Source organism: Belonocnema kinseyi, chromosome 7, assembly GCF_010883055.1.
Source record: "Belonocnema kinseyi isolate 2016_QV_RU_SX_M_011 chromosome 7, B_treatae_v1, whole genome shotgun sequence".
In the NCBI taxonomy this organism is placed as follows: domain Eukaryota; kingdom Metazoa; phylum Arthropoda; class Insecta; order Hymenoptera; family Cynipidae; genus Belonocnema; species Belonocnema kinseyi.
In genome coordinates, this window is record NC_046663.1 from 67,805,238 (window position 1) to 67,817,762 (window position 12,525).

Below are 12,525 nucleotides of genomic sequence, written 5' to 3' on the forward strand. Positions count from 1 at the left end.
AGTGTTAAAAAATCTTGTTTGATTTGTGATATTCAATATGTATAATGAAATACTGGGATCTTATCAGTTCTATCAGTATGATTTGGACTATTTACTATTCTAAACTCATAATGATTTAGCTGAAAGTCTGCTGATTTTTCCTTACTACTGTCCTAAGTATCGAGATGTCGAAATTTGAAAATAAAATTTCTGGTTTGAATACGGAAAGTGCAGAAAACCCTTTGGATCGGGGTCAGAAGGTCTTAATAATCACTCTGTAAATATGACTGAGCAAAATATGGATCGTTTCAAGGAAGTAATGAAATATATAGTCTCTGTGGATTTCGGCACTCACAGGGCGGATATGAAAGATGATTTTTCAACAGTACAATCTTTTGTGCAAAATCTTATAAAAAATGTTAATACACTATCTATTGAAGTTAAACCGTTCAACAAAAAAATGGCGATGTTGATACTCGAATTGATAACATTGTTCAAATCAACTGAACCCCCTAACATTAATGAACTTTTGGAGTACTGTATTGGAGCAAACACTAAGGAACTCAGCCAAAGATCTACACGTAAGAAAAATCTTGAAATTTTTGGTTTATCTGTATCTAACGTTCAATAAAAATAATATTATAGTCGGCACAAACCGTCAGGGAAGTTTTAACAGTATTTATCAAGAGGAAAAACGAAACCGAGCCACCGACCATAATCAAAAACTTACAAATATCCTTAGACCGTACACCAATGCAAAAAGCACAATACCAAAAATTAGAAATTATACTTAAGGGTCGAATGTAAGGAGGAATAAAGATCTTCAGATTGTATATGGAGACGGTATTCCAGAAATAGTTAAGAAGCTGAAACCTACTGAAATCCTAGGTTTTTTTTGTTTGTTAAAGAAGTCAAAACGGAAACTGCTCATGCACTAACCACATTCGAACTTTGGATACTATGAGCCCAATATGTGCACATCGCGCATATTTACGTAATATATAAACATGTGAGATGCACGCATGGGCAAACAGTCCGCAAGGAACGAAGGTGAGTGTGGGTCTTACCAAACGGCACCTACCCACTAAATCTTAACTCCTTTTCTCGTCAGCCTATCTATTCGGAACCGCTTTTGCATTACTTCAAGGACATGGGGGTAAGGCCAGAGCCGTGCTTCATCTTTCAACTTATTGTGCCCGCTTGGCATTCCTTTCTGCACCCAACCAAAAGTCGCCGGTCGGATGAACTTTATTACCTTGGACGTCCGGGAGGCTTCTTCGAGGAAGCCGCCTCCCTGCACATCGAACACCTCATCGTCCCTGATTGGTGATCTGTCCGATGATTTCCTTCTTTATCGGCACAGAGATAGCACTGCGGCGTGCTTTCACAAGCCGCAGCCCTATGTCCCTCCTTTCCACATCTCCAACATGCCTTTGTTCGGTCGGGGCCCTCGCAATGAGCTGCTATGTGGCCAACGTGTAGGCGGTGGTAGCAGTGTACCCTTTCTATCTTCTTTTCTACGCGACAGGACACCCACCCCACCTTCAGGTGTCCTGCGCGTGACAATCTCCCCGTCAGTGCTTCTGTCAGCTCCACGAAAACCCTCAGATTGCCTCTGAAGTATCTTTTCGTGAGGCTGACTTTCACATCTCCTACATAGCTTCTGTTGAAGTGGCTTCTTCCGGCCTCTTCGAATTCTGCTGCATCTGTGGTCGTGTAGAGGTCCAAGACCTCGACCTCCACATGGGGTACGAGTTCACTCACTTTACCTCTTTCTCCAACTGCCTCTATGATGGCTGCTGAAAATGTAGCTCTATTTTCTGATGCAGGTCCGAGTTCCACAAGGACCTCTCCGTTTCTAGTTTGCCTGACCCCCCTGATTTTTACACCAAGGACTTCAGGCTTCACCTTTTGCTTCAGGTCCTTGAGAACCTCAGCGTAACTCATACCCTCGGCTAGTTTGTTTAAAACCGCCTTGGGTCGAGCTCGGCACTGCATTTTCTTCTGCTTCTTTGTTAAAGAAGGTTTCTCTTCATCTTTCTTGCCTGGAGTCTAGGTTACGGTCACTGGCGCGCCTTCGGTCCTCGGCTTCTTGCTCGCCTGCTCGAAGCTACTTGCCACAACTGGACTCAGGTTGGGCTCGCACTCTCTTTTCCCATGTTGGGGAGCGAGAGTTTCCACGACTTCTTCGATCCGAGTCCCGTTGTGGCTTGTGACTCGTGTTGCACTTCTCTCCATGCGAGAACTCTTCGTAAGCTCCTCCATGCTGTCAAAATCTGTGCTAAAGATCTTTAGCATAAATATGCCGGTATCTAACTTCACATACGCCTCGTTCGATAAATCCTGCGCCTTCTCCAAACCCTCCCTAATCTTCAGGAACATATTGTTCTCGCTGTCGGCGAAAACCTTCATGCCTCGCAAAACTCCACTTAGTTCCTCAATGTGGTCTAATGCCTCATTAAGATATTTGCGCATTGCTTTCATATTCCATCTGGATTCTTCTATAACTCTCTTCTCAGTTAGTTCCTCCTCTTCCACACAACCGACTCCTCACTCATACTTCGATTTAATTTTTCTTCATTATTCGCCTTAGTGTTCCTACGAGTAGCTAGGGAAATAAATATCCACCCCCGCAGAGTCCAGCATGCGGGAGTAAGGTCTATATACTTTAGGAGGCGATCTGATATCCTAGAGACACCGTTTGAGAAAACACTTCCTGGTGCCACTCAGTTCTCGGCACGGTTGTTCACGCCTTGACTTAGGGATCTTAGTGTGTTTGGTCCGCGGGGCCTATTTTATTTCAGCTCTACCCTCTGTTTCCAGCAAGCATTTCCTTATCCGCCACCCGGGGATGCGCCAAATAGGCGTATCACCTCCCCTCCACCACAGACAACTACGATGGTACTTGGATGTCATCCTAGGTAACCTTAGTATAAGTAGTCTAAGTATAGACTATCAAAATATTCGTGGCATCAATGCTTAATTCAATTATCTAACTGCAGCAAACAAACTATACGAATTTGATATAATAGCGCTAACTGGGACTTGGCTAAAACCATGTGTTTTCACTTCTGAAAAATTGAATACATACAGACATGATCGTGTTGATAGACCTGGAAGAGGGGTATTAATTGCACTAAATAAAAACTCCCCAAGCATGAAATTAGATCGAAACTCAATTATTCATACTACATCTCAAGTCAATGCTGTGGGTTTAAAATATTATTTTGATGCAGCTGTTTTTATAATATTAGTCATTTATGTTTCACCTGGTATAGCAGTAGATGATTTTTGTCACACCGCTAACAACAATCTTTAACTTTCGTTTAATATGTGCCATTTTTCCGAGGTTCTGGTAAGCTAACAAAATAGATCCTATCCTGAAAAGTGTAGATGCTTCTAATGTAATACACTATAGGCCTGTATCAGTTATCAATAACATCTCTACAATCTTCGAAATGTGCATTTATATAATAATCTTCAATGCGATACAAAGTTACTTATTTAACTATCAACATGGATTTTTACGGCGCAGGTCAGTTGCTACCAATCTTTTGTTATTTACGCAGTACGTACATGTCCTTCTAGATACTTATGATCAGGTTGATGTAGTATACATTGACCTAGAAAAAGCATTTGATAGAATTAATCATAATATATTAATGATTAAAATGTATGACATCGTTTTGCCACACTCTGTACAAAATTTATTAGGATCATATCTGTCTGAACTAGAGAATGAAGCTGTATATAATGGACCCTCTTCTCGAAAATATCGGTCTACATTAGGAGTTCCTCGAGTTTAAAATCTTGGTCCATTATTGTTAATTATATTTGTGAATGATATCTTCTTGAGATGACTTTGTTACTATTCGATCTATGCTGATGATAATAAATTATACTATCCTGTATCTAGCGTCAATTCATATGAAATTCTACAGTCTAATCTGAAAAAATTTAAAAAATGGTGTAAGAATCACGTGCTTCCTATTAACTCAGACAAGTGTAGGGTCGTATCATTCGCAACAAAGAATGCTGCATTAAATTATCAGTACTCAATTAATGAAGTTAATTTAGTAAGGGTTAATACGATTAAAGATTTTGGGGTACTCTTTGATATTTGCTCAACATTTAACTCGCATATTGACAATATTGTTACTGCTCCTGATAAAACATTAGGTTTTCTTCTGTGTACATACAAACATTTTAAAACAACAGCACAAGCAGTGTTACTATTCGCCTTGTAAGCACTGCAAAATAACAAATTGTCGACGTCGAGAAATAGCGTTTTTAGGGCGGGAACTCAACATTACCGCATATCGGGCTGTTGGGTATATCTCAAGGAATAAGTAGGTTTTTTAATTTTTAAGAAATATTTATTAGGTCAAAAATTATTAACATCGAAAGTTGGCAAAAAACTTTACATTTTCTTTATTCAAAAAATCATAACTTATGAAATACGCAATTAACGAAAAATATTAGTGTTTAAACAAGAAGGGAGAGTTTCTATCAAAGGTGAACTTTCAACCGCAAGTAAACTCTTTTTAACTGAAAATTGCATTTTATGCTCAAGGTTTCAGTGCAAAAATTAAATTTTAACACAAGAATAACATTCAAAAAAAGAATTGTTAACCAAAATGCTTATTCTCTTTCTGTAAAAAAAAGTTTAAATAAGTAGGTCAGAAATTATCATTCTACCGACAAAAAACTATTTCACTACATTATTCGGCAACATAAAAATGAATTTAAATGTCTATTTAAAACAATTGTTCTCGTTATTCCCCTCAAATGCGAACTGAATTAATATTAGAAGCAAATAAGAAAGTCTAACTTTTTTATTGAATACAATCCTTTTTAGTTTGAAACTACTAGTACTATATGTTTTTATTGAGATTTCATCTTTTTTTGTTGAAATTTTTTCTATTTGGTTTAAAATGAACTTTCCTGTTAGAAACTCATATATTTGGTTTGCAAATTCATCCGGTTTGCAAAAAAATTACCAGTTTTATTAAAGCACTTTATTTCGACATACACATTTTTTAAAAAGTTGATATTTTTCTCTTTTTGGACTTAAAAAGCCTCTTTGGTTGAAAATTAATTTATTAAACTGAAAATTTAACTGTTTCATTCGTTGTTAAAAATGTATCATTGTTAGTTGGAGTTTAGTTGAAAAATCATCCTGATCGATAGGAAATTATTCCTCTCGTTTTAAAATTTACCTATTTTTATTAAAAAATTTTATTAAAAATTGTAATGCCTTGCTATAACTTTTCTTTTGTTTAATAATCATGTTTTTACTGAAAATATAGTTATTCCATTTTGGGCTTGAAATTCAACTTTTTTTTTAAACACTATATTTTTTAGTTGAAAATTCAACTGTGTGCATGAAAATTCATGTTTTAGTTGAAAATTAACTTCTTTTGTTGACAAATAAACTATTTGGTTGAAAAATTAATTTTTAATCCGAAAATTTTACTATTTGACTTTTGCTTGAATACTTATATTTTAGATTAAAATTCATGTCTAAAGTTGTGCATTGCTTTTGTGTCGCGAGGCTGGAAATTCATAGTCATCAAATTCCTAAGCCATCAGTTTTCTGTTCCCGCGGTCTTGCCGTCCACCTTATATGAGAATCCCTTATTCAACATATATATTTAAAATATATTTAAAATAATCTTGAGAAACCTCTACCGCGGGAATCAAATGAAACGTTCGAAGAGATAATTCTCTCCCTCGAAAGATGTATCAATTCGGAATCATAAATGATTTTACTGTAGAGCAATCTTTTTATTATATTTTTGTTATGCCCATATGGCCGAACTAAATTTCTTGTGTAAGAACGTGTACACTGACTCTATCTGAGCAAGTTATCGGGACACTCTGAATTTCTAGGAGCTTATTCACCGTAAAATTCAAAATACCGATCCCCAAAATAACGCAACGAATTCTGTTTTCGGGATGATTCCTAATATTCCAGCACTAGATAAAAAGAAATATTTCGGGTTTCACTCGTGTAAAAAACTACAAATTGTTTGCCAACGTATCGTAAACATTGCTGTCCCTATTGATCCTATTGTCCCTATTGTCCCTATTGTCCCTATTAATGTTATTAGCGTGTTTTAAGATTTCGATTGTTATTTCTCTCTTTCTTTCGTAGGTTGTGTTGACTTGCTTTTTTGAGTGTGTTTTCTTATTGCTTTATCAATTTGTTTGTTTGTGTAATCGTTCTGTATTAGAATTTGTTCGACGTTCTGTAATTCCTTTGTAAGTTATCTTTGCCTGTTATCGAGACAGCTCTGTATACAAGGGAGTTGATGACTGATGGTTTTTGAGATGGGTGATGGTGGGAGGAGGCATGTTGCTATCTGTTTGTATGCGTGGATTTTCTGTAATCTTTATGTCCTAATGTGTTATCAGATTTTTTGTCAACTATTACGTCCCAGAAAGGCAATTTTCCGTTTTGTTCTATTTCCATAGTGAACTGGATATTAGGATGTAATTGATTGATAAAATCGATAAAACTTATTTAGTTCATCTCGTCCATGTCCAGATGACAAATGTGTCATCAACGTAACAGAACCAGAATTCTGATTTAAGTTTTGCTTGGTTAAAGATTTAATTTCTAGATTTTCCATAAAGACATTGGCTATTACAGATAAGATTGGGGATCCCATTGCTGCTTCTGAGGTTTGTTCGTAGAATTGGTTATTGAACGAGAAGTAAGTATTATTGAGACATTGTTCTATCAAAGGTGCGAGCCCCGAAGGGAAGTTTTTTAACCATTTTTAATCACAAAAAACAAATATTTTAAAGAGAATAGTTGTTAAATCAAAGAAAGGCATTTTCATCTAAAATAATGAATTATCAGAAGAAAGTTATTATAAATATATAAACATTTATTAAAAATTGTTTCATAATATTAAAAAAATATTAAACTTTCGGTGTCGAGTCATTTTCCAAACGGCGAAAAATCCCGTGCAGAAATTTCTAAAGGGCTCTAGTGAGGCTCTGGCTAGTTTCCCCTATCTCTAGTTGGTCTCTAGTACTATCATGCTACTGGCACCCAGTACTTTTATCCGTATGTCATCATAGGACTGTATACACTGTTAGAAAAATCTGTATGAGGTTTAATATATATGTATCGCAATGTGAGCGAAAACTCAACCTGCTTTTATTTCTTTAAATCTTGTCAAATATTCTTAATGAAATTAATAATCTAGAATCCGTAGACTCAGTTGTTATTTATAATGAAAGTGCAATGTACGAGTAAATTTCTTCCTAATTTAGCTCTAAATGGTCCAAATTTAAGGGGAATACAATGACTCATAGGTTAAGTCTGTTATTTATTTGCTTAATTGAAATTTTCGACTTGAAATCCAATTTTATTTTTGGTTAACAGGAAGAGGGTATCATGGTTTATTATTTAGATTCGAAAATTACAGCTACACTTATTTTGAATTTGTGAAAAATAGAATTATATGATTTTTCTTGTGAGTGATTAACATGAATGTATATGAAATTTAATATGAGCGTTCTTAATGGCAATTTCATATACTTCATATATTAATTTTAATACACATGGGTATATTAAATTTAATATTATTTTTAACAGTGTACCATCAGAATATCATTTATAATTAAAAAAATTGTAATTTGATTTATACATAAAGCCTAATTTTAAAACCCACTACTACAATACTCTAACGATATGACAAGAAAGTTGTTACATATTTTTAACATTATATTACAAATAGAACTTCTACAGATACGGCGTATCAAACACCAACACCTATACCTTAATCTTTCGCTTAGTAGTCGGGAGTCTTAACCATTACGCTAAACCTGTGAGATGAAATTCGATGAAAAAGCCATCTTCATAACCGACAGCTTGAAAAAGTTAAAACACCAAAATTTAAACTCTCTTTTTCTAATTAAATATTAATTATTAAACGGTATTACGTACATGTAAAATATACAAACTTTTAACAGGGATATCAACAAAATCATTTTTAAGTTAATAAATTAAATCTTTAATAATAATAATTATTATAAAGTTATCATAATTAATAATAATCATTATTATTAATAATAATAATTAAATCTTCGTGTACTATTTCGTTTTTTCCTATTATAGTCTACTTGACAACTTTTTACAATGACAGAAAACGTAATTTTTTATGAACATTCACAGTTTTTAACGACGAAACTTAGAAATTTGATCATGAACTTTAAAAAATTTTTAATAACCAAATTTTTCTAGCTTTTGTGTAAGGTTTGCGTTTTTGGTGTTTTAGACCATTTTACAACGTTTCAGGTTGACATCGGGTGTAATTTTGTCTGAAATTAGTACTTAGTACGTATGTATGGCAAACAATTTTCGAGTTAAAAAAGGTTAATGATTAATCCTTTACTAAGTTTAAAAGAAAAAAAATCCCCTCCACAAAAATATAATTATTAAGAACAATGCAAAGTGATACATATCAGCGCTGATAGGGCAGGGTGCAGATGTATTATGTGCGCGCTATACAGCCCTGAACTGAGGAACCAGAAGCTGCGTGCTACTGTGTTTCAAAGCCCACCCGCTTCTTTGAGTGTACCGCTGCATTTCAATGAAGCAAGTATCCTTACTTTGTCATTATTAATCGAACGTTTTCATATGGTATTAATTCTTATCCCATTGCAAAAATTAATAGCTTTGGCTCGTTGCGGTAGGTGTAATAGTATTGAAGATAATTTTTTTTCTTGGAAACTACTTTATAGCCACGCTTATAAAAATATTTAATTTTTGAAAAAGATAGAAGTTGTTAAGGCTTTGAAGAATAAATAAAAAAAATCGAAATTTTCTGGGCAAATTTTACGATACAGGAGCTTCTCAAAGTTGACCTATGTTCTCGACGTTCATTATTTCGGTGCTTTTCGGCAAATAAATGATGACAGTTCCTCAACACATTTTTGCATAATAACCATTAAGCATGCAATCGATGAAAAAATAAAGACACAATAGCATAAAATATACAGCTTTTTTATACTATTTTTTTCTTTGAGATATTAATGCCCAAACTGACCGGACTACATGGAAAAATTAGAGACAAAAAACTCAACATCGCAGTTGAGTCAGAATTCAAAGGGTTCTGATGACCTGATTCACTCTTCCAAGGAATCAGAGGTCTTAACTGAGGTATCGAAAGAGCTAGTGACCGCACTTCCCAAGTTTTAGCCTACGACCTCAAAAGTCAGGAGTAAAGGAAGGCCCCCGAAATCACACCCCCCGTCGGAATCGGATGAGTCTTATTGGCCTGTCGTTAAGACTGTACAAGGTTGTAATATAAACCGAAGCTCTGTAGCTTCAAGACTAAAAAAACGCAAAAGCTCATGTACGAGAAAATCTCAAAACCCCCGCTTACGGTAGGGAAGGAACTAGCGAAACGTCATCCGGTGATGACGCCTCAAATGATGATTCCGATGCTCCCGTATTCAGATCAAATCACAGTGCTTTTCCGGAAGTAGAACCCAAGCTTCCGGCCCATAAAATTTGGTTCCCTAGTAAAGGCGAACCTTCGTCCATAAGGACTGGTTCCAAAACAAAAGGTCTAGGGGAAGAAGTCGTAGATGCATATATTGGCGGTGCCTGTTGCCACCACGATAAAGGGGTATCTAAAGCTGGATTCGGGGTTTGATTTGGAACGGATCACCCTTTAAACTCGTCACAAAGAGCCACCGGCTGTCAAACGAACAATTCCGCAGAGATTCAGGCTGCCACCTTGGCTGCCATTAAGGCTCATGAAGCTGGAATCAAAAACATTCGTTTCCATACCGACTCACAATTTCTGATAGATAGCATTACTAAATGGATTCCTAAATGGAAAGAAAATGGGTGGAAAACTGCAGAAGGAAAACCTTTTATCAATAAAACAGAATTCAAAAAATTAAAGGAAGCTATTGGTCCATTGAATGTCGACTGGGCACATGTTTCTAGCCACAAGGGTATATTAGGCAACGAAGTGACTGATCACACGTTGAAATCACACGTTAACTGCTCAACCATTATGGAACTGTGATAATTATCTACTCCCTACTGAAATCTCTGAAGTCGTTTCGCAAGTCCATTGAAGAAGGCCAAGGTTCTAATAAAGTAGTCACATCCAAATCAGCAAAGGAAAACATTGAAACAAGCGAACTTCCCCTCCCTCTGGTGCAGGCGTCAACGGAACCAACTGAAAGGGCCAGAAGAAGTATCGTCCGCTTTAGGGGTGTAGAGGACATAGAAGATTTCCCTATTGTTAGCCAACAACCCCCACGAAGGTCGTTGTGTTCAACACCTCTAACGACTACTCCCCCCGCGGCCAAATCCACCCCTTTTTTCAAGGGTCGCGGAGCTCAAGGTTATGATAGTCCAGCTCGAGGTAAGGCAAAAATTCGACTGCGTCAGCTTCAAGGGTCGAAGAAGTTAGGGAATCACTCTGAATTATATCAGAATCAGCACCTTCAGTCAAAACTAATCAACGTAGAGATGCCCTGCCTAGACTCACCATCGCCCCCTCCAGAGACAAATTCTTCAGAGAAAAAAGAGAAATATAATCCGGATAGGTTAGAAACGACTGGAACGATAGTAGTCCATCAATGGACTGAACCGCACACCTATCGCCGAGATAACTACACTCATTTTATCTCGAAATATTATGAGCCAGCTAACCCTATTTTCAAATTGTTAGTAGCTACGGAGTGATTAAATATCTAAGACCTCAATGATAGACGCCCTCAGTTGGGTCAAGTACTGGTTGTGCTTCGATATGCAGTCACTAGGAAATCCAAGAAAGTACTTAAAGATAAGTAGCTCATAGGAATTGATTATAATTTTACGATAAAAAAAAAAGAAATTTTAAACCTACAAACTAAGAATAACGCTGAGATTTTGAACGGCGAGGGGGGGGGGGGTAACTCTCTTTTTATTGTAAATTCAAAGATGCAGGCCTAAAATAAACACACACAAAGAAAGGAGATATATATGTATGTGTATGTGTATGTGTATATATGTTTATGTGTGTATATTCATTCTTCTTAGTCGAAACGCCTACATGAAATTTGTTGTTAATAGTCCTTTTTTTTGTCAAAAATTGTATTACTTGGCCCAAACTGAATTATTTCCTTCAATGTTCGGCAATTTTGTCAATATTCATCCTTTTCGTTTAAAAATTCTTTTCTTTCGGTGGAAAATCAATTCCTTTGATTGAGGGTGCAAATGTTTGGTTGAAAATGAATCTATTTTAGTTGGTTGACGTTTCTTTTTCAATTGAATATTTGTCTATATTGTTGAAAGTTCAACTGTTTTATCGAAAATATCTGTTTTTGGCTTTGTTTCAGATTTAAATATTTCTTGAAAACTTGTGGTTTCTTTTTTGTTTTTTTATTTTATTTATTTTTGTCTGGATTTACATTTTATATTTCTTCAATTTTGCACATTTGGGATTGAAATTTCTTGACTTTCAATCTATATATATATAACAAAACCAACGGCTGATCATAAGACCAAAAGACGAATGCATCAACTTGCCATAAAGATAGGCTGGGCAAGTCAGTACGCGTCCCGCATTCAATGTGTGATTGACTACATCACATCTCGACTCTTCCAAGACCCTCCAGTTACTGTCGAACACCCACCCAAAACAGAGGAGGTCGAAGTATTTTGAAGAGAAGTCTACGAAGTTCAGCATAGACTGCACAAAGACTCAGAAAATATAAATAGCTTCAAGGAGTTATGTGTTGCCCTAATAACATCTGATAAAGAATGCCCACCCGTCACTACTCGAGGAGGTGAAAAAAGTATTAAGAGGGATGAAGAACTATTCCGCACCGGGACCAGATTGCATCAAAACCTTCTGGTGGAAGAAGTTTTCTTCAACCCATCAGCATTTGGCCCGTATTTTCACCTCATATTTGAAGTCTGAAAAGCCGATTCCAGAGTCGTTGGTAGAAGGACGCACAATACTCCTGCCGAAAATAGGCAACCTAGCTGTCCCGAAGAACTACAGGCCAATAACTTGTCTGAACAAGCTTTATAAGATATTCACAGCTATCCTAAATGATAGGATTGTTCGGGCAATTGAACCTGTGTGGAAAGAAATGTATGAACAACAAGGCTCAAAGAAAGGCGTAGCCGGATATCGGGAGAACCTACTCATCGATAGATGTGTCTGCAAAGATGCAGCATTCTACCAGCGTGACCTATCGATGGCCTGGATTGATTATCGGAAAGCTTTCGATTCTACATCCCATAGACTTATCATCTGTCTTTTGGAAATCTTAAAGGTTCATCCGCAAATAGTTGGGTGCATAGAAAGATTGATTCCGCTTTGGAAAACCAGATTTACTATCTCATCTGGCAAAAATCGTGTGACAACTAACAAGGTCACGTTTCAGAGAAGTGTCTTTCAGGGCGACACCATTAGCCCACTCCTCTTTTGCCTTACATTATTGCCACTATCTCTAGCACTGCGCCATTCCGACGGTTACTTGTGCGGCAAACCTGCAGATCGAAAGTACAAGGTC

At 36.4% G+C, this 12,525-nt stretch overlaps 1 protein-coding gene across 1 annotated transcript; it reads right to left on the minus strand.

Moving 5' to 3' along the window:
* Positions 1-1,230: 1,230 nt before the first annotated feature.
* On the minus strand, positions 1,231-1,977 carry LOC117176484. Its single transcript, XM_033366736.1, has one exon. The coding sequence runs from the start codon at positions 1,975-1,977 to the stop codon at positions 1,231-1,233; it is 747 nt and encodes a 248-aa protein (XP_033222627.1).
* Between the last annotated feature and the right edge of the window lie 10,548 nt (positions 1,978-12,525).

Coding starts and splice junctions, on each gene's coding strand:
- LOC117176484 (XM_033366736.1), bottom strand. CDS start 1,977: ATGCAGTGCCGAGCTCGACCCAAGGCGGTTTTAAACAAACTAGCCGAG.